Source organism: Peromyscus maniculatus, chromosome 5 (assembly GCF_049852395.1).
Source record: "Peromyscus maniculatus bairdii isolate BWxNUB_F1_BW_parent chromosome 5, HU_Pman_BW_mat_3.1, whole genome shotgun sequence".
NCBI classification, from domain to species: domain Eukaryota; kingdom Metazoa; phylum Chordata; class Mammalia; order Rodentia; family Cricetidae; genus Peromyscus; species Peromyscus maniculatus.
In genome coordinates, this window is record NC_134856.1 from 39059584 (window position 1) to 39080603 (window position 21020).

The 21020-nt window shown below is 49.0% G+C and overlaps 1 protein-coding gene across 2 annotated transcripts; it reads left to right on the forward strand.

Moving 5' to 3' along the window:
- The first annotated feature begins 1439 nt into the window (after positions 1-1439).
- On the forward strand, positions 1440-20718 carry Pla2g15 (phospholipase A2 group XV). Of its 2 annotated transcripts, none has more exons than XM_006986841.4 (6): positions 1440-1673; positions 6546-6702; positions 14945-15063; positions 15307-15405; positions 15808-16032; positions 18829-20718. In XM_006986841.4, the coding sequence occupies exons 1-6, from the start codon at positions 1547-1549 to the stop codon at positions 19338-19340; spliced, it is 1239 nt and encodes a 412-aa protein (XP_006986903.1). In that variant the 5' UTR covers positions 1440-1546; the 3' UTR covers positions 19341-20718. The 2 variants fall into 2 exon arrangements, with proteins under 2 accessions (XP_006986903.1, XP_042133550.1); XM_042277616.2 differs by having other exon boundaries at positions 15933-16032.
- Positions 20719-21020: the final 302 nt, after the last annotated feature.

A 21020-nucleotide genomic window follows, 5' to 3' on the forward strand; every position in this document is an offset into this window, starting at 1 on the left:
TGAGGGAGGTGGGGCCTAAGGTTGTGGTTAGTGGGCCTTAAAATGCCCTGTTCTCTGGGGCCGGAGCAACGGCTCAGTAGTTTTGAGCCCTGCTGCTCTTGCAGAGGACTGTAGTTTGGTTCCCAGCGCCCATGTGGTGCCTCACAATCGCCTGTAACTCTAATCCAGGCCAACTCTTTTGGATATCCTCTTCTTCAGGCACCAGGCATGCGTGTGATGAACATACACACATGTGGGCAAAAATACTCATACGCGCCAGGCGGTGGTGGCACACGTCTTTAATCCCAGCACTCGGGAGGCAGAGCCAGGCGGATCTCTGTGAGTTCAAGGCCAGCCTGGGCTACAGAGTGAGTTCCAGGAAAGGTGCAAAGCTACACAGAGAAACCCTGTCTCGAAAAACAAAACAACAAAAAATACTCATACGCATAAAATAAAACAGGTCTTTTTAAAGACTTCCCATATTGCTATAAAAACTGAGAATGACCGACTTTAACACAGGTCAGTTGTTTGCCAAGAAGAGGGAAGGAAGAGGTGAAGGGTGGAACAGAAATCTTGGGACTAAGCAGTGTCCCAAGGGTGCAACTAGCCTCCAGAAGGAAGTGTGTGGAGGTTCGTTTCTCAAATGCTCGGGTTAACTCTTCCCCACAGAGTTGGCTTATTACCAGTGTTGAGCCTGTGCCCAGGCTGCCTTGGCCCCAGCTCCTGGCTCAAGGCTTGTGCCCTTCTTGAGTCCCCAGGTTTGCATGGATAGGGGGTAAAGTGCCAAGGCAAGCTCCCGAGCCCTGTTCTTAGCAGGGCAAACAATGTTAGATGGCTCAGAGTTTCGGATTAAAACCACTTCCAATTCTAACCCACGTGCCGCACTTACAAATCGACCCTTCATTTGGAACAGGCTGAGCTAGCTTCCCCCGGACCTAGTTCTTGGGTCCCACCTGCATTTCTACCCAGAAGGCAGACAGTAGAAGTTCTCTGGGCACGGGCGGCCAAAACTGGATGCCCCTGGGGATGCCGGGGTGAAGGCTGTACCAAGGTCCTGGTCAGCTGCTGGTCACCTGAGTTCCAAAAAACGAACGAACTCTCAAGGACTCACTTCCTCTTTCCTTGCTTTGACAGAGGTTGCTCAGTCACAGCGAGTGATGGACCTCTTTGGACTCGACCTGTTTTCGGTCCCTCGAGTGTGGGAGGGCTAGGAGTTCGGAATGAGCGGACTTCGAGTATCAAGGACTGTGTTGGCTACACAGTGAGGTGGGGTTGTCTAGTGGCAGAAGGGTAGCTTGGAGCCAGGCGGTGCCCATCCGTCGATCGATGCGTTCGGCGCTCAGCACAGTCTAGCAGCGAGCCCAGGGGTGGGCAAGGACGGGTGGTGAGCTTGAGTGGGAGGGACGCTCATGGCGGAGAGTTCCAATTGGCAGAGCCTTAGCAAGAGGCGGGTCCTAATTGGCTAGTGGCTGGGAGCGGTGGGGTTAAGAGCTACGCTTCGGCCCCGGCCTAGGCACGATCCCCTAGCACTAAGGCAGTCCGTCTGACCTGCTGCCAGTCTCACGCCATGGATCGCCATCTCCTCACTTGTCGCGCGACCCAGCTCCGGAGTGGCCTCCTGGTCCCCCTGCTTCTGTTAATGATGCTAGCAGACCTGGCGTTCCCGGCCCAACGTCACCCCCCGGTGGTGCTGGGTGAGACTTGCGTGCGGCGGGACGGTGGGTGGGTACTGCAGGATCCAGTGCAGTCAGGGTCGGATGGGCCGACTTCCCTGTTGTGCATCTGCTTTAAGTACGATGCCCAAAGCGTTTGGGTCTCTTAACCTGGGTCGGGTCGGTTAACCCACCTCCCTTCATACTGGGCATGGGTGTGGTCAGCCACCCTCTAAAATATGAGAGCAAGGGAAAAAAGATACTGTTGGATTTCCCACTCCACCTATCTGCATCAGCTCCAAACCTTGCCTCAACATGCCCCCATTTCTTATCTGGAAAGACTGAGGCAGTTCCACCCTACTCCAGAGGGCTTCTAGATAGTCTCAAAATTGGTCTGAGTCTGCCTAGAAGGCTCTCACCCTTCTGTATTTCTCAGGGCATGGCTGGTAGCAAGTTCTGTCTTTGCTGGCCACCGAGATAATTTCCCTTTGCTCTCAGCTTATGGAATGCATGGCATTGACTTTGGGGGAGAAGGTGGAAGGGAGAAGGATGGCTAAGGGAAGGGAAGACAGAGGAAAGGGTTGGGACAACAGCCATGAACAGGTGTTAGGGAGTCAGAGAGCATGCTCTACGCACTCCCCTACAAGACCTTGTTACTCCAGGTGGTGCTGATGCCGGGTATAATTCCCTGCCTATTCACTCTTTGGTCTTAGACCTGGCAGCTGAACAGGAATCAACAGTGTTTCCTTATGCTAATAGGCCAGAATAAAATCTTTGGGAAAAGTCTTGGACTTGACTTGCCGCTCATCTAGAGCTAGTGTTTCAGTGGCCAGCCAGGACTCCTGAGAACAGAGACATGCATATGTTACATACTTATTCTGCTGGAACATGCATTCTCGTGCTCTTTCTGCTGTGATTTTTTTTTTTTTTTGACTTTTCAAGACAGGGTTTCTCTGTGTAACAACAGCTCTGGCAGTTCTGGAATTTACTTTGTAGACCAGGCTGTCCTCAAACTCACAGAGATCCACCTCTCCCTCCCAAGTATTGAGATTAAAGGCGTGTGTCACCATGTCTGCCTGTTGGGAATATTTTAATAGGGATACTACAGATCATAGAAGGATAGTGTTGATTGTAGCAGGGAAACCTCAATAGGTATTGTAAATTATGCATGGCAGCACATGACTTTAATCCCAGGAGGCAGTGGTAGGCCTGCCTCAGAGTCAAGGCCAGCCTGGTCTACAACACAAGTTCCAGGACAGCTAGGGCTACACAGAGAAATTCTGTCTCAAAAACCAAAACAACAACACAAAATAGGCATCCTCGGTCAGGAAATGGTCTGGGGAATTCTAGGTTCACTTTGAGATTTGTACGTACTTGGCCCTGCTTTTCCCAAGCTTCCAGGATGCCTCTCAGGGAGGTCTGTGTTGGGTGAACAGCACAGAGAATCACAGAGTCAGCCTGGGTGAATGGGTGCCTGGGAAGCCCTCTGGGAGCATGCTGGAACTAAGGTTGGTTGAAAGATGGTTCCAGGCAGGTTGGAGTGGAATTGGGGGGGAGGCATGTATGTATGATGTAGAACTTGTGACTTATTGGGTCACCTGACTTTACCCTGGGGACCAGTGTGAAGAAGTCACGAGTGAGCCTAAGGAATTCTAAGAATGAGGGCCTTGGCATTGGGATGTATGCATTATCTGACCACATACATGTTTGCCCCCCCCCCCCCCCCCCCCCCCCCCCCCCGAGACAGGGTTTCTCTGTGTAGTTTTGGAGCCTGTCCTGGGTGGAACTCACTCTGTAGCCCAGGCTCGCCTTGAACTCACAGAGATCCGCCTGCCTCTGCCTCCAAGTGTTGGAATTGAATGCGTGAACCACCAGCACCAGCACCACCACCAGCACCAGCACCACCACCGCCCGGCCACTTTTTTTTGAGGCAGAGTCTCACTCTGTAGCTCTGTTCTCTCTTTTTAGATCATAGGCTGGCTTTGAACTCACAGAGATCCACCTGCCTCTGCCTCCCTAGCACTGGGGTTAAAAGCATACGCTAGCATGCCTGGCTTCTTTGCCATGTATTTTTGCCTGGATGGATTGGTACTAACTGTACTCATTAATCCATCAGAGCAGAGAAGCCTCAGACTCCACAGGGATCTGAACATCTGCACCCTCAACCTGCTCATCTTTTCAAGGATTGGGGCTGCTGCTGGTAACCCAGAGACTGCAGAGAGCCATTCCTGTTCCTAGGCACAAAGTGTGGGTCCTGAGTTAGTGGCAGAAGCATCAGAAGTCAGAAAATTGACCCCAGGGCAGGGAGATGGGACCTTAGGCAAACAATTGTGTTCTTCTCAGCCTCAGTCTTCTCATCTGTTAAATGAGTAAAGAGGGCGTGCAAGAGGGCTCAGTGGGCGAAGGGGATTGCCACCAAGCCTGAAGACCGAGTTCCATCCCCAGATGAAACCAGTTCTGGCAAGTTGTCCTCAGCCTCCACACATGCTGTGGTGTGCGCTCATCTTACTTCTGTTTATACATACACACACATACATACACACCAAGTACACGTGATTTTAAAATTTATATGAAGATGACCCTTCCCAGTGTTACTTGAAGTAAAAGTTCCATGTGCAGCTCTTGTCTTGGTTTCAGGCACCAAGTCTCTCAGGAAGGGGCCATTGGCTATTTTTAGAAGCCACAGCCTGACCAGGGCAAGGGGTATCTGGTGGCTTCCTCTTTCACTCATTTCCCCTTTGGTGGATGGAGACAGTGACCAGTCCACATGTCCAGCTCACGGGTATGTCATGCAGAGGTCCCCATATCAGGAATGCCCTGTTTTTGCACCCACATCATGAAGCAGGTGTCTCGCCTGCTCCCCACGATCCTGTGAAGACATTGGGGTGACACTCAGGCAAGGATGTGTGCTGTGCTGAGTTCAAAGTCACTGGGGAGGAAGGCCAAGTGGCCCTCATAGTGACTGTGGGCTTGGGTTTTTGTTTTGTTTTTTTTTTGGTTTATTTATTTATATTTATTTTCATTTATTTTTTTGAAACAGGGTTTCTCTGTGTAAATAAGTTGCCATGGGACTCGTGGCTTACCAGTACTTTACATCTCATCTCACTTTTCATGGCAGCGGCTGGCAGTGTCTCTCTGCCTCAGCCTTCCACTTCCCAGAATTCTCCTTTCTCCTTGTCCCGCCTATACTTCCTGCCTGGCCACTGGCCAATCTATGAATCAGTCATCCACAGCAAACAGTCCTGGCTGTTTGTAGACTAGGGTAGCCTCAAATTCACAGAGATTCACCTGCCTCTGCCTCCCAAGTGCTGGGATCAAAGGGGTGTGCCACCACTAACCGGCTTTTTCTTTTGTTTTTGTTTTTTGAGACAGGGTTTCTCTGTGTATGTAGCCTTAACTGTTCTTGGCTCTCCTGGAACTTGCTCTGTAAGCCAGGCTGGCCTCGATCGAACTCACAGAGATCTGCCTGCCTCTGCCTCCTGAGTTCTGGGATTAAAGGCTTGTGCCACTACTGCCCAGCTGACTATGAGTCTTTAAAAGGAGTTGTTTCTCTGAAGTGTCCAGAGTGTAGCCTATAGGAGGTACATGCAGCTTGTAACGTTCATGGGAGTAAATAGATTGTGGGGCTTTAAATACTGGGAATTAAAGGAATGAGTGTGGGTTTCGTGTTACCAGAGCCCGAGGGTCTGTGTGGACCAATGAGATTGACAAGGGTGGTATCCAGCCATGCTTGGAACTTGGTCACACCCCGGCCTGTGGCTGCTATGGCATGTTGTTGCACTTTAGCCATCTGTAACACACCTCTCCAGCATGCTAAGGCCTTCCACAAAATCCACCCTCTGGAACATTCCTGCCTTTAGCAAAGCCTAGGGGCTTTGGTGGGTCCTGCTGGTACCGTTGTAAGCTTCTCCCATCTGTGTTATCACGGCCTCCCTCCCACAAGGCTGTAATCCCAGCATCTGGGAGGTTGGAGGCAGGGGAAGCATGCTTTTGATGCCAGCAAGACCTTGTTGAAAAACAAACAAAAACAGAAGAATACTGCCGCTAGATTTAACTTTTGGCCCAGCACTCTGTCTTGTGTCCCACTGCTTGGGGGTAGAAAAGACCCTGCTTGATTTTCTTTTTAGCTTGGTTTAAGCCTGGAGGGTACATATCTAATCAGGGCTGTAGCATTGGCCAAATTTTGGAGGTTCTGGAAAATTTCCATAAGTCTCAAAATCCCTTCTAGGTAGAGTATGATCTGGGTCCATTAACCTTCTGTATATGTAAAGGCAATCCAGGCTGAGGTCTCAGTGTTAGGATTCTGTACATGCGCAGCTTAGGTCTAACGTCTTACATCACCCAGGGGAAGGGAACCACGGCTTCTCAAGGAAGTGACTGGCTTGAACCCCTTTCTGAATGGCCTGCGCGGAAGTTCCAATGAAGATCTAGGGAGGTTATTAATTACACATCACCGCAGAGAGTGCTACAGGCCTCCCCACAAGCATATCAGGCCTCTCTTTAAGCCTCACAGGGTATCTGCTGGCAGGCTTCTTTCCAGTTAATGTGGCTCTTGTTTTTGTTTGTTTGGAAACAGGATCTCAGTGTACAGCCCAGATTGTACTAGCACTCACTTGATCCTCTGGCCTCAGGCTCCTAAGTCCTGGAATGACAGTTATTCACCTGCCATGCCTGGCTAGTAGCAGCTTTTTCTATATGAAGGTGGTGTCCTGGCTTCTCCGTCACATTTCCCTATTTTTGATTTTTTCCAGCCCTGGAATTGTGTCTCAACTTTGGGAGTGAATTACAAAGATGTGCCGTGGCGTCCATTACTCTGGGTGGCTCTTTTGCAGACCCCAAGGTTCTTGGGGGTCTCCAGCCTGCCAGGGCTCGGACCTATGCCTGTCTTTTTTTTTTTTTTTTTTTTTCCTGCAGTGCCTGGTGATTTGGGTAACCAGCTGGAAGCAAAGCTGGACAAGCCAAAGGTCGTACACTACCTTTGCTCCAAGAGGACGGACAGCTACTTCACACTCTGGCTGAACCTTGAGCTGCTTCTGCCCGTTATCATTGACTGCTGGATTGACAATATCAGGTGGGGGCTGGCGCACACAGGTGGGGGGCTACTGGGGGTGCCTACAGAGGCCTTCTCATGCCTCAGTAGATGGAGAAGTACCCGTCTCTTCTAGGCTTTGTAGCCCTTGATCTGATCTGGTCTGCACTAGCTGTACACTCTCAGAGGCATGATTTTCTCCTGCTGCTGCTGCTCCTGTCCTCCCTTCTCCAGGTCATCCTAGACTCAGGTTGTTTTGGCTAGCCCCTATCCACAGACTCACTGTGGCTCCCTCCCTCCCTTTGCCTGAGGCTTGGCCACACCTGCCTCTCTAGCTGCTTGTTCTTCCTGCTGTGAATCTGCATCTTTTCACATTGTAATCTTCTGATTTTTATAGCCTTCATTGGTAAATCCCCTCCCATTCACCCTTTAAAACTTGGCTTTTGAGCTGGCTCAGTGACCCTGGTATTTGCTGGGTGTGGTGTGGACCTGTTATCGTATTACTTTGGGAGGCCAAGGAAGGAGAATTATACTCTGTCTCAAAATCACCCTTCCCCGAACAAATGACTTTATTCCCATGCAAAACCTCCCCACCACCCCTCCCTCCAGGCCCCATGCATGCTTCCTTTACCTCTCACCAAGTACCAAATTATGCTGAACTGTGTTTACCGAATTCAATATAAGGGATTCTGTTTTTTCTGTTTGTTTGTTATTTTGAGACAGGGTTTCCCTGTGTAATTTTGGAGCCTGTCATGGAACTCTGTCTGTAAACCAGGCTGGCCTTGAACTCACAGAGATTTACCTGCCTCTGCCTCCTGAGTGCCCGGCATTTTTTTTCCTGATATAAAATGAATTTCATTACTAGTGTGGTGGATCAAAAACTAACCATTTTTACTTTGGTTAAACAGTTATAAGCTGTTTTGTGTCCTATCATCTCACTTTTTAAAAACTTGATTGATTGGTTGATTGACTGTGTATACAGGGGTGTGGGTATAGAGCTCAGAGGACAACTTGTACAAGTTGGTTCTCTTCTTACCATGTGGGTCCCAGAGACTTAACTCAGGCTTTCCGACAGACTTGGTGGCAGGTGTCTCTACCTGCTGAGCCCATCTCACTATTCATATTATGATATAACCAACCCAAACCTCTTCAGTTACTAACCACAGACATGTTAGAAGAAGGTGGGTATGGTGGTGTATCTATAATCCCAGCATTTGGGAGGGGGCTGAGGCAGGAGAATTGTCACAGTTGCCAGCTTGGGCTACAGAATGGGGACCAGCCAGGGTTAAGTGCAAAACACTGTCTCAAGACCCCAAACAAACATAGAAGAGACTGACTTCCTACATGTGCGAACACATCAGTGGCGTTCCCAGGATAAAGTTAAGGGGGCTACAAAGTAAACATTTTAGCTGGATGGACTGGTGGTCCTGATGATTTTTTTTAATCTTTTATTTTTGACAGTTTCATATTGATATATCTATATATACACATACAATGTATCTTTTTTTCTTTCTTGAAACAAGGTTTCCCGGTGTAACTTTGGCTGTTCTGTAACTCACTCTGTAGACCAGGCTGGCTTTGAACTCATAGAGATCCGCCTGGCTCTGCCTCCTGAGTGCTGGGATTAAAGGGTGTGCTACCACTGCCCAGCTACAATGTATCTTTTATTTACTTTTTGTGTATGATTGTTTTGCCTGCATGTGTATAAATGCACTGCATTCATGCCTGCAGAAGTCAGAGGAAGGCATTAATCTACCGGAACTGAAGTTAGCTTTTTCTCTTTATTTTATGTCTATGGGTGTTTTGCCTGCAGGTATGACAGTGTGTAATGCCCACAGAAGCCAGAAGACAGTGTCAGATCCCCTAGGACTGGAATTACTATATAATGTATCTTGTTTGTTTCTTTTTTTCAAAACAGGGTTTCACTGTATCTCTGGCTGTCCTGGAACTCACTATGTAGAACGGGTGGTCTGGAACTCTCAGAAATCTACCTGCCTCTGCCTCCGAAGTGCTAGGACTAAAGGCTTGGACCACTGCATCTGGCCTATACAAAGTATTTTTCTTTTCTTTTCTTTTCTTTTTTTTTTTTTTTTGAGACAGGGTTTCTCTGTGTAGGCTTGGCTGTCCTGGAACTTGCTCTCCAGCCCCAAATTTAGGCTGCCGTTAAGTCAGACCCATATCCTTAACAAACAAATTCCACATGTATGTTGTGATACACATCCACACACAATTGAACAAATACATACATTTGATTAAAAAAAATTAAACTTAAAACATTTTTTTGTGGAGCTGGAGAGATGCCTCAGAGATTAAGAGCACTGACTGCTCTTCATAGGACCTGGGTTCAGTTCTCAGCACCTACATGGCAGCTCACAACTGTCTGTAACTCCAGTTTCAGGGGATCTGGCACACTCACATAAATATACATGCAGGCAAAACCCCAATGCACACAAATTATAAACAAAAACAAAACTTTTCTTGTGTTTTGAGAGAGAGCCAGTTAGAGTTGTGGTGGTGCACACTTTTAAGAGTCAGAGGGTAGATGGCTGGATCTCTGTGAGTTCGAGGCCAGCCTGGTCTACAGAGTGAGTTCCAAGGTGGCCAGGACTACATAAAAAGACCCCGTCTCAAAAAGCAAAAAAAGAAAAATAAATTTTTTTTTGAGATGGATCTCTATAAATTACCAGGCTAGCCTTGAACTTTCAATTATTTATCAGCCTCTGGAACAGCTAGGATTTCAAGGGCAGATTAGTCAGACTTTGTGGCACATACCTGGGATTCCAGTGTTTTGGAGGCAGAAGGAGATCACTGAGAGTTCAAGGCTAGCCTGGTATACAGAGCAAATTCCTAGGGCTGCATTGTGAGAACCTATCTAAAAACAAACAAACAAATAACAAAAAGAAAAAAAGGAACAGTTTACGTGAAGGTGGAGGTACTCCCTTCAGTATAGGGGAAGGGCTAGGCATGTAGCTCTTGCTGAGCATGTATAGAGTGGGGGGCTGAAGTGATGGCTCTTTCAGAGGGCCCAGGTTGCTACCGGTCTACAAAGCACCAATGTTGAATGTCTCACAACTGCCTATAACCTCAGCTCCAGGAGATCTGATGTTTGCTGGATTCCATGGGCACCTGAACACATGTCATAGAATGTATACTTATATAAACATACAGACATTGCACGTAGATTTTAAAAAGGACAGGGAGTTTTGATCCTTAGCCCCCTCAAAAGGTAATGCAGCCGAACATTTCCTATGGCCTTGTATTGTTGTAGCCTTCTAACCTTTGTAGCAAGTGTTACTCAGATGCTGTCAGCCCAGTGAATTATGATGCATTTAGGGTCTTACTAGGCAGCCCTGTCTGTGCTGGAACTTACAATGTAGATCAGGCTGGCCTCAAACTCATGGAGATCCATGGACCTGCCATGGAGTGCTGGATTAAATGTGTGCACCTCCATGCTGGGTATATTATGATACTTGATGCTAATAATAAGTGACCAAGTTGCTGGTTTATGTATTTACTAAATTATACATTCTTTATTTTAAGATAGGATTTTACTGTGTAGACCTGGCTGGCCTGGAACTAAAGGCATGTGCTACAATACCTGACTTTACAATTCTTGTTGTTGTTTTGTTTTTTTCGAGACAGAGTTTCTCTGTGTAGCTTTGTGCCTTTCCTGGAACTCACTTGGTAGCCCAGGCTGGCCTCGAACTCAGAGATCCTCCTGGCTCTGCCTCCCAAGTGCTGGGATTAAAGGCGTGCGCCACCACCGCCCGGCAGACTTTACAATTCTTATTTTTATTTTATTTATTTATTTTTTATTTGGAGGGGGTGGCTGTTGAGACAGGGTCGCACTGTGTAGCCCTGGCTGTCCTGGAATTGCCTTTGTAGACCAAGCCGTCTTGAACTCACAGAGATCCACCTACCTCTGCCTCCTGAGTGCTGGGATTAAAGGTGTGCACCACCACCACCACCACCACCACCACCACCACCACCACCACCAGGCCAAATTTTATATACCATATTTTTTTAATTTTAATTTTAATTTTTTTAAGATTTATTTATTTATTATGTATACAGTGTTCTGCCTACATGCCAGAAGAGGGCAATAGATCTCACTCATTACAGATGGTTGTGAGCTACCATGTAGTTGCTGGGAATTGAACTCAGGTCCTCTGGAAGAGCAGCCAGTGCTCTTAACTGCTGAGCCATCTCTCCAGCCCTAAGTGAATTTTTTTTTTTCAAAGACAGGGTTTCTCTTTGTAGCCTTGGAGCCTGTCCTGGAACTTGTTCTGTAGACCAGGCTGGCCTTGAACTCACAGAGATCCACCTGCCTCAGCCTCCTGAGTACTGGGATTAAAGGCATGCGCCACCACCTCCTGGCTCCATATTGTTATTATTTTGGAATGTTCTACTTACAAAAACAACAATGACAACAAAAACCCCAACACCTCCATTACCCGAGGTTGCTTATAACCCTGTCGGTAAGGACGGTAGATTGGGGCTGAGAAAGGTAGGTTTTGAGTTAGAGGCTAGCCTGGACTAGCAAGAACCTGTCTCAAAACTAAAGCAAAATACAAAGTTTACTCCATTTACTATGTATTATACCGGAAGTCTCTATCCTTCTTTCAATTTGAAGGAAAAAAATAAAAAGTTTTTGAGCCTGTGGGAGTGGTGCACGCCTTTAATCCCAATACTCAGGAGGTAAAAGCAGGTGGAGCTCCGAGTTCAAGGCCAGCCTGGTGTCCATAGGGAGTTCCAGGTAAGGTCCTGTTGTAACAACAACAAAGACCAACAACACAGCAACACAAAAGGGGGTGGTAAGATGGCCCAGTAGATGAAATCACTCCCTGTTCTTGCAGAGAACCCAAGTTCGAGTCCCAGAATTCACATAGTGGTTCACAACCATCATAACTTCAGTTCCAAGGAAATCTGATGCCATCTTTGACCTCTGCAGGCACCAGGCATGCATGTGGTGCACAGATGTTCATGTAGGCAAAAAAGTTACACTCAGACAATTAAATAAAAAAAGGGTTGTGAGACAGGGTCCACTGTGTAGCCCAGGCTGGAACCGACAGTCCTGGCTCTGCCTCCCGAATGCTGGGATCACAGAGGTGTGTTTTATCAGTCCTGTCTTCTCATGTGTGTATGTCTCTTGATTGCATATTGCGTCAAGAGCACACTTGAATGAGTGTCTTACACTATCTAGATTTCTGCTAGAGCACTCTTGAGGGCTGTACCGTAAGAAAATTGCCGAATGGTGAATTTAATTTAGTCTTGAGGCAGTCCTTGGAACCGGTATTATCTTTAAACCTGTTTCACAGGAGATGAGGGTGTCACTCAGTCTATCATAACAAGGCTTAGAATTTGATCCCCAGAACCACAAATAAACAAATTACTTTATTTTTAAGATTTCTTTATTTATGTGTACAGTGTTCTATCTGCATGCATGCCTGCATGCCAGAAGAGGGCACCAGATCTCATTACAGATGGTTGTGAGCCACCATGTGGTTGCTAGGAATTGAACTCAGGACCTCTGGAAGAGCAGTCAGTGCTCTTAACCTCTGAGCCATCTCTCTAGCCCCACAAATGTACTTTATAGATAAGGAAATCTGAAAGCTCAAAGAATTTATATATAAAATTGACTACAGCTATTTCATTCAGCTGATAAATCACAGAGATGATTCAAACTCAGAATTGTATTATTCTAAGGTCCCCTCCCAGACAGAAATCTCTAAAGGCAGAGACTATTTCTGTTTTTTTTTCCCCTAGATTTATTTAATTATATTATGTGTATGAGTATTTTGCTTGCATATATGTAAGTGTAGTGTATGCTGGGTGCTGTGAAAGTCAGAAGAGGACATCAGATCCCCTAGGACTGGGAGTTACAGATGGTTATGTGGGTGCTGGGAATTGAACCTAGGTCCTCTGCAAGAGCACTGAGTGCCACCAAGTACCACCCCACCCCCAGGGTCTCTTGATATTCCTGGCTGTCCTGGAACTCACTCTGTAGACCAGGCTGGCCTCGAACTCAGATCCAATTGTCTCTGCCTCCCGAGTGCTGGGATCAAGGGCATGTGCCACCCACCCACCCCCACTGCCTGCTCCACAACAAGTGGAGTGCTGGGCATTGGTGGCACACGCCTTTAATCCCAGCACTCGGGAGGCAGAGACAGGCCCCTGGTCTACAGAGTTGAGTTCCAGGAAAGTCTCCAAAGCTACACAGAGAAACCCTGTCTCAAAAAAACCAAAAATAAAATTTTAAAAAACGTATTTAAAAAAAAAGAAAAGCTCAGCTCAATGAAAGAACATAGCTGGGCCCAGTAAATGTTGGTGCTGATTAGAACTCCATCAATTAACAGCTTTTCCCAGAGACCCGCTAGCTGACGCCCGGCGACAGCCCTGCCCTGCATGTTCATGCTGCCTCTTCCTTGACTTTCTTTTCTGTGTGTGTGTGTGTGTGTGTGTGTGTGTGTGTGTGTGTGTGTGTGTGTGACTGCAGCTATTCCTGGGCTGTTGATCTGCATTTCTATTTTTGTCCTGGAGACACATGGCCTCAGGTGCTGCCAAGGAGGCACAGGTTGATGTTGAAAGGAGCTTTTTTGTCTTGGTTACTCCTCTGACCTGTTTAGATTTTCATCTTGCACAAAGCTGCCTTGACTTTCCACAACCATTTTCTGTACTTTGCAGATTATCCACTGGTGAGGGCGGGTCCCGGGCCCTGTCATTTAGATCAATGTTGGGATCCTGTCAGCTTTCTGTGACTGCTGTGTTTTTTTTTTTTTTTTTTTTAACTATTTAAATTTTTTTTTCAACTTTTTTGGTTTCTCTGTGTAATAGTCCTGGCTGTCCTGGAATTCACTTTTGTAGACCAGGCTAGCCTCGAACTCACAGAGATCCACCTGCCTCTGCCTCCTGAGTGCTGGGATAAAAGGTGTGCATCACCACTGCCTGGTCTAAAATTTTTTTTATGTGCATGGATTTTCTGTCTGCCTGAGTATCTGTGTACCCGGTGTATGCAGTACCTTTGATGAGAGTAGGACTTGGGACCACCAGCAAATTCTGCTTTTCTAGGGCATATGTGCCTCTGGGGTTTCCTATTACTTCTTCAGGCCCCTGACTTGAGCAAGGCAAGCAGAGCAGTCCTGAGTTTAGTTCTGTTTTTCATTGGAGCCATAGAAGCAATGAGATGATAATGTCTTGAGTTAGAAGCTGCTGAATCTGTGGTCGTTTGTAACACAGCAATAGAACATTAACGAAGGGCTGCCTAAGCTGGCAATCCTCACCACTGCATTTAGGAATTGGTGGGCACACCCTGGATGTTGTGGCTGCTGGCAGGTCATCTGCTCCTGGAGTCCTGAGCAGGTCATGTGGTATGGTTCATTCCCTTCCTCTTCGGATGGCATGGCTTGGGGGAGGCACCCGGGATCCACCTGGACCCATCTGGATCTGCAGCACAGCTTTTCTCCTGCTTCTTCTTACCTGCCCCCATCATTCCTCTGGGCTTTGTCCACCCTGGTTCCCACCCTGTTTATACAGCAGCCACAGTGCCCAGGCCCTGAGGTGGCTGTGTCTGTCTGCTGTGTGCGCTACTCGCCACCGGCTTTGCGCCGATGTGGTAGGAGGGGTGGCAGGCACTGAACCCATAGGGATGGCCCCAACAAGAGCAGGATGCCCCCTGAGATCAAGTATGGTGTTGGCATAGCTAGGACTGGTACTGCTTCTGCCTAGTCCAAGACCCCCGTTCTAGGTGAGGGGACCTGGGAGAAGGGATTGCTCTGGCAGGGCCCCTGTGATTAGTCTCTGGAGTAAGGCTCGGTGCAGTTCTCATTTAGATTTGTTATTCTGTTGGGGTTTTTGTTCGCTTGATTGTCTAAGCCCAGGCTGGCCTCAAACTTAGACGTAAATGAGGATAACCTTGACTGTCTCATCTTCCTAACTCTACCTCCCAAGTCTATTTGTTTCGGTTTTTTTTTTTTTTTTTTGAGACAGGGTTTCTTTGTGTAACAGTCTTGGCTGTCCTGGAACTGGCTCTGTAGACCAGGCTGGCCTCGAACTGCAGAGATCCGCCTGCCTCTGCTTCCTGAGTGCCGGGATTAAAGGCGTGCGCCACTGCCGCAGTCCTGCTAGATCTGTTTTCTAAGCCTGCTTTGTTACTTTTTCATCCCTTTTAAACCTCTGACCAAACCAGGGAGTGAGACTGCAGTGTGGCTAAGGTCACGGGTGGTATTGAGACATAGTGAGCCTGGTGGTGCCTTTGAGTTACTACCTGGTTATCTTCTCCTGGCAGGCTGGTTTACAACAGAACAACTCGGGCCACCCAGTTTCCTGATGGTGTGGATGTGCGTGTCCCTGGCTTTGGGGAAACATTCTCTTTGGAGTTCCTAGACCCCAGCAAAAGGAATGTGGGTATGTAGCTCTTGCTCAGGGTCTCCAGGGCATGTTAGCTGGGGGATCTGGGCTCTGCTGGGTTTCTAGAATGTGGGAAGTACTACCTTGCTTTCAAGGGTTAGCCTGTGAGCTGTCTTTGATTAGTGGACACCAATCCCTTTACCACTTCTTAGGGAGACAGAAGTTACTGTCTCTGTGGGTGTGCTGTGGGTGGCTAACACTGGCTATATTTTATGTAATTCTATGCATGTCTGTCTGTAGGTTCCTATTTCTACACTATGGTAGAGAGCCTTGTGGGCTGGGGCTATACACGAGGCGAAGATCTCCGAGGGGCTCCCTATGACTGGCGCCGAGCTCCAAGTAAGAACCCCCCTCCACCCCCACCCCTGTTCTGTCCCTGAGGGGCTTAGGAGGCAGGAATAAGGTAGTCTCAGCCACTAATAGGCCTTGGGCTCTCCCTCCATCTGGGCCTCTGGCATCCAGTGCAGCGGCCACGGCCACCAGCTCTGCCTGGTCCTGCCTTATCCTTTCCTATCATTCATCTCAGGACCCTCTGAGGCTTGGTAGGAGTAGAGGATAAGATCGAGGAGCAAAATGAGTCTCTTGGTCCTCTCTTCATGAACCTTTGGGGGAACTAGTCTGCTCCTACTTAGGTTCCGACATTCTCTGCACCCCTAGTCCTGGGTCTGGCCTGTGGATTGGCCAGTGGTCCAGGTCCCAGGACACTTCTAGCCTGACCCCCTGCTTGGCTCTGGCCTGCAGATGAAAACGTGCCCTACTTCTTGGCCCTCCGAGAGATGATCGAGGAGATGTACCAGATGTATGGGGGCCCCGTGGTGCTGGTCGCCCACAGCATGGGCAACATGTACACGCTCTACTTTCTGCAGCGGCAACCACAGGCCTGGAAGGACAAGTATATCCATGCCTTCGTTTCACTGGGTGCGCCCTGGGGGGGCGTGGCCAAGACCCTGCGTGTCCTGGCCTCAGGTAAGACCTTCCTGGTCCCTCATGGATGGCTGCTGTTGCCAGGAATGCCTCCTCCTTTTTTTTTTTTTTAACGTGGTCTATGCTATGCCAACATCCTTCATGTCTCCTCCCTGGACTAACATCCTTCTTTCCCCAGAGTGCCTTTCTTTCTATTTCATTTTGGGGGGCCCAGTGGGATGGCTCAGTGGTTAAAGGAACTCACTGTGTAAGCCCAGCGATCTGCGTTCAATCCCCAGAACCAGTATAAAGGTCTAAGGACGGGACAGTTCCACAAATTTGTCATCTGACCTCAACATACAGGCATGACATGTGTGCTCACACATACCGTGTGCACACAGTAATCAATTAAAACAAGTATTTTTCCTCCAAAAGAAAATCTAATGCTGTGGCTGGTGAGGAGCCTCAGCCGGCTAAGGCTCTTGTTGCCAAGTCTGAGGGCCTGAATCCAGTCCCCAGAACCCACATGATAGAAGGAGAAAACCAGCCCCCACGAGTTGTCTTCTGACCTCCACATGCACGCTGTAGCACACACACACACACACACACACACACACACACACACACACACACACACTTAAGAAAAAAAAAAAAGCAATTGTGGGGCAGTGGTGGCGCACGCCTCTGTTCCCAGCACTTGGGAGGCAGAGGCAGGCATATCCCCGTGAGTTCTAGGCCAGCTTGGTCTATAGAGCAAGATCCAGGACAGCCAGGGCCACACACACAGAAAAACCCTGTCTTGAAACACCCCTCTCCCAAAGAAAGCAATGGAAGAAAATCTAATAGTCTCTCCTCTCCAGTTGATAGTCCTTGTAATCTCTGTAATCTGTTGTAATACTGTATGTAGAGCGGTGTAACAATTGGTCACACAGTATTTGCTTATGTGCACATACACACAGTGCTGAGTGCCTGGCAGAAGGGTTTGACTCACAGTTCTTTGAGGTCCCTTTTCAAGTCTTTTTTTTAAGATTTTTGTTTATTGCCGGGCGGTGGTGGTGCACGCCTTTAATCCCAGCACTCGGGAGGCAGAGCCAGGCGGATCTCTGTGAGTTCTGTGAGGCCAGCCCGGGCTACCAAGTGAGCTCCAGGAAAGGCGCAAAGCTACACAGAGAAACCCTGTCTCAAAAAACCAAAAAAAAAAAAAAAAAAAAGATTTTTGTTTTTATGTATACAGTATTCTGCTTGCATGAATGCCTGCAGGCCAGAAGAGGGCACCAGATCTCATTACAGATGGTTGTGAAACACAATGTGGTTGCTAGGAATTGAACTCATAACCTTTAGAAGAGCAGCCAGTGCTCTTAACCTCTGAGCCATCTCTCCAGCCCCTCAAGTCTTTCTTACCCCATCCCCACTTTCCACACAGGAGGCAGGCTGACTTACCATTTCCTGTTTATGAGTTTCATCTACCTCTGTGGGCCTGCAGTACAGGGAGGAGGCAGGTGTGGGTCTGGCTGGGTCTGCTTGCCTGGCAGTTGGGAAAGTCAACCCTCCCTTGGTCCTTCTCCAGTTGTTTTTATGACTGTAGGACCCACCATCTGCAGCCATGGGGCAGGGCCTCCTGGTGCAGGAAGAGGCTACCTCCTTCCACCATGACTGAGTGGTAGCCCGGGGGGCCCCCTCACTTGGGGACTGTGAGCCAGGACCATCTCAGGGTTCCTAACTTTTCCCTTTCTGCCATCACTGATACTGCCTGACCTGCTTGCTCATATGAACGTTACAATCAGGTCAGGTTCAACATTTCTCCCAGGAGTGACCCTGAATTGAGTGGACAATGAGCTCATGGCTCAGACCTTTAGATACAGTAAGGATTCATCACAGTCCTATGCTCTGCCATTCCTGGGCCTACAGGAGCCATGTGGGTGGGTGCCTTCAGAATTTGATGGGGAGTCATGGTAAGATTTCAGGCATTGACCATCTCAAAGTTTTCCTGTAAAACCCCTTAAATCTTTACCGCAGATGTTAGGAAACTGCTGTCAACCCTAGAAAACCAGGAGTGGGAGAGAGAGAAGTCCGTAGACTCCTGAGGGTTCCCCTTCCCCCGAGGATTCTAGAGGTAGCAGGCAAAGCTGAGACCCTGGGGTCAGCAGAAGAGGGCTGTCGCTTTCAGAGTATTGGATAATGGGCGATGATAGTACTTGAACAAGTAGTAACTCCTTCCTAAGTTGCCTCAGGCCCTGCAAGTCTCATTGGCTAATGGGAAGAGCTGACTCCAGCTGCAGATTTCTACCCCATTGCCTTGCTTCGAGCAAGTCTGGCCTCCTGGGCCAGTGCCCAGGCTTTTAGATGGGAGGGATAAAACCAGACTGGCTGAATGCTGGTCTGGACCTAGGAAAAGAAAGGCAAGTATGCAGTTCAGTGTGATCAAACAAAGCAAACAAACAAACAAACAAACAAACCAACCAACCAACCCCCACCAGGCCTGTTGACCTGCTGCTTCACCTTAGATAAGACTAGTGCCTACAGGTGATAAACACCTAGCAGGGTGCCCTTTATAGATAAGCAAACATAATAAATAGTTTAAGGGGCGGGGGAGGCAAGTGCTGGCTGAATCTCTGGTGTGGAAATACATAAGGAACATGAAGATATGATTGTATGCTTTCCACATACATAAAAAAAATGTAGGAAAGAAAAAAAAAGAAAGAAAGAAAAAGAACTAAAGCCAGTAGTGCAGAGATGGGGATCATGATGGCGGCTCACAGTCCAAGATTCTGGAGTATTGACCACTGGTGGGTTGGTGAACCTGCTGTCCATATAGTTTGCTTCCCTTGGCGCAGGTTGATCTGAGCCCTTCCCTTTCAGGAGACAACAATCGAATCCCTGTTATTGGGCCACTGAAGATCCGGGAGCAGCAGCGGTCCGCTGTCTCCACCAGCTGGCTACTGCCATACAACCACACCTGGTCACATGAGAAGGTATTCGTGCACACCCCCACAGCTAACTACACACTCCGTGACTATCACCGGTTCTTCCGGGACATCGGATTTGAGGATGGCTGGTTCATGCGGCAGGACACAGAAGGGCTGGTGGAAGCCACGACGCCACCCGGTGTGGAGCTGCACTGCCTCTATGGGACGGGCGTCCCCACGCCGGACTCTTTCTACTACGAGAGCTTTCCCGATCGCGACCCCAAGATCTGCTTCGGTGATGGTGACGGCACCGTGAACGTGGAGAATGTCCTGCAGTGCCGGGCCTGGCAGAGCCACCAGGAGCACCGGGTATCACTGCAGGAGCTGCCAGGAAGTGAACACATTGAGATGTTAGCCAATGCCTCCACCTTGGCTTATCTGAAACGCGTGCTTTTTGAGCCTTGAGTCCTGTGCCAAGCAGGGCTGCTGGGTGGCTGGACCATGAGGCTGCTCTTGGGCTCAGACTGTTTCATGGCCTAGAAGCTTGGTGAAGTTTGTGACCAATATTTAAGGTCCTAGGTCCTAGGCTGTGAGGTGTCTGCCTCGGGGGATACTGTTTCTCAGCCTTCCTGTGTAGCCTGGCAGTGAAGAAGGAAGAGAAGTGTGGACTCAAAGGACGTTTGATGGAAAGATTGCTGCTACTGATGGACTCGAGACCTCGGACTGGCTCTGTGGGCTGGCTTGAGTGGGTCCTCACCCCAGTCCTCAGCTCAGGCCATGCAGCCCTCCTCGTTCTCTGGCCTTTCTCTTCTAGCCCACTGGGCCCTAACCTTACTGTGAGGGATGTTACTGAGCTGAGGTCCTGCCCTGGAAGGTTCCACAGTGACCCTCAGGTGACCTTCCCACACACTGGCTTCAGGTGGCCTACTGGCTGGGGTTGCTAGCTTCCCTGTGACCTCGCTGGTGGATGTCCTGAGTGTGGCCTCCTGGAGGCAGTCCAGCACCCCTGCGGGCAGGGCGGTTTGTTGTGTCCTCCATAATTCCTCCTGGGATATTCAGACTCCGCTCCTACCTCTCACCTCTGGCGGCATCCTAGTCCTAGTACTGGATTGGGCAGCAGAGGACCCCTCAATTCCGGCGGCCATGTCCTGGGATTCCTGATCTCCTTGGTTGTGATGTGGAGCCCAGCGCTGCAGCTGGGCTCTCTCGGTTCTGGGAACTGTAGTTTCAGGAGAGCAGGGCCTCAAGTCATGACCTTCTAGCTGGGTACCTAGGAAGAAGGGAGCTCAAGGGAGCAACCGTGGTTACTTCCAGCTTCCTTGAGCCCCCTTCCTGAGAACTCCACCACCATATTGCACCCTGCTGTAGGGTCTTTCTGCCACCCACTTGGGCTGGCACAAGGGTTGAGAGGTGGTAGAGTTCCTGCCCAACACGTGCTCCCACCGGGCAGCTGAATGGGTTTTAGTTTGCAGGAATTTTGTCCAGAGACTTGAAAGGGTCCCCGAGAGAGCTAGGAGCAGAGGGTCCCAGCGAGGGGTTTTTATGTTTGCCCCATGGATGCTGCACGATCTCTGTGACAGCAGGGATGGTGAATCTGGGCCTGTCTTAGGGACAGTGAGCCTGACTATAGGCTGAGACTTGGGTCAGCTTTTAGGTTGGGGTCCCCAAACCACTTTCAGGCTGGACTACATACACTGCCTTCCCATGATGATTCTGGCACTGGACTTCCCTTGTTAAGCACATTCCCATCATCTATCCCTCACCTGGGTGGTGTGCCCCTCGCCTGGGGCGCTGACCCAGCTGTACCTCGATTTTGGCAATAAAAGTATTCTGGATGCTGTAAGGTGCCCTGTTCTGCGCTGTGCGTGAGAGGAGGGAGGTGTGAAGTATGAGGGTGCTATAGAGGTGGGCAGTTGGGCTGCAGCTTTGCTGGGGACTTGCCGGGGTCTCAGCCTTATGCTCTGACTTTGCTTTGCCCTCCTGGCTTCTCTGGAATCCATTTCTCCACTGGGACCAAGAAACAGACCCAGAGCTGTATCTCTCGGAGTTGGGCTCTTGTCCTCACCCTGCTTCTGCCCGATCAGTGGTCCCCAAATGATGTCCTAGAGCTGATGGTGGGGATAAAGGGAGGTCCTGCAGATGAGC

Bases quoted from the DNA above. Each gene is read 5' to 3' on its own strand.
- Pla2g15 (XM_006986841.4), top strand. From the start codon at position 1,547: ATGGATCGCCATCTCCTCACTTGTCGCGCGACCCAGCTCCGGAGTGGC. The intron at 15,406-15,807 runs GTAAGAACCCCC...TCTGGCCTGCAG, and splicing joins TGACTGGCGCCGAGCTCCAA to ATGAAAACGTGCCCTACTTC. The intron at 16,033-18,828 runs GTAAGACCTTCC...CTTCCCTTTCAG, and splicing joins CCTGCGTGTCCTGGCCTCAG to GAGACAACAATCGAATCCCT.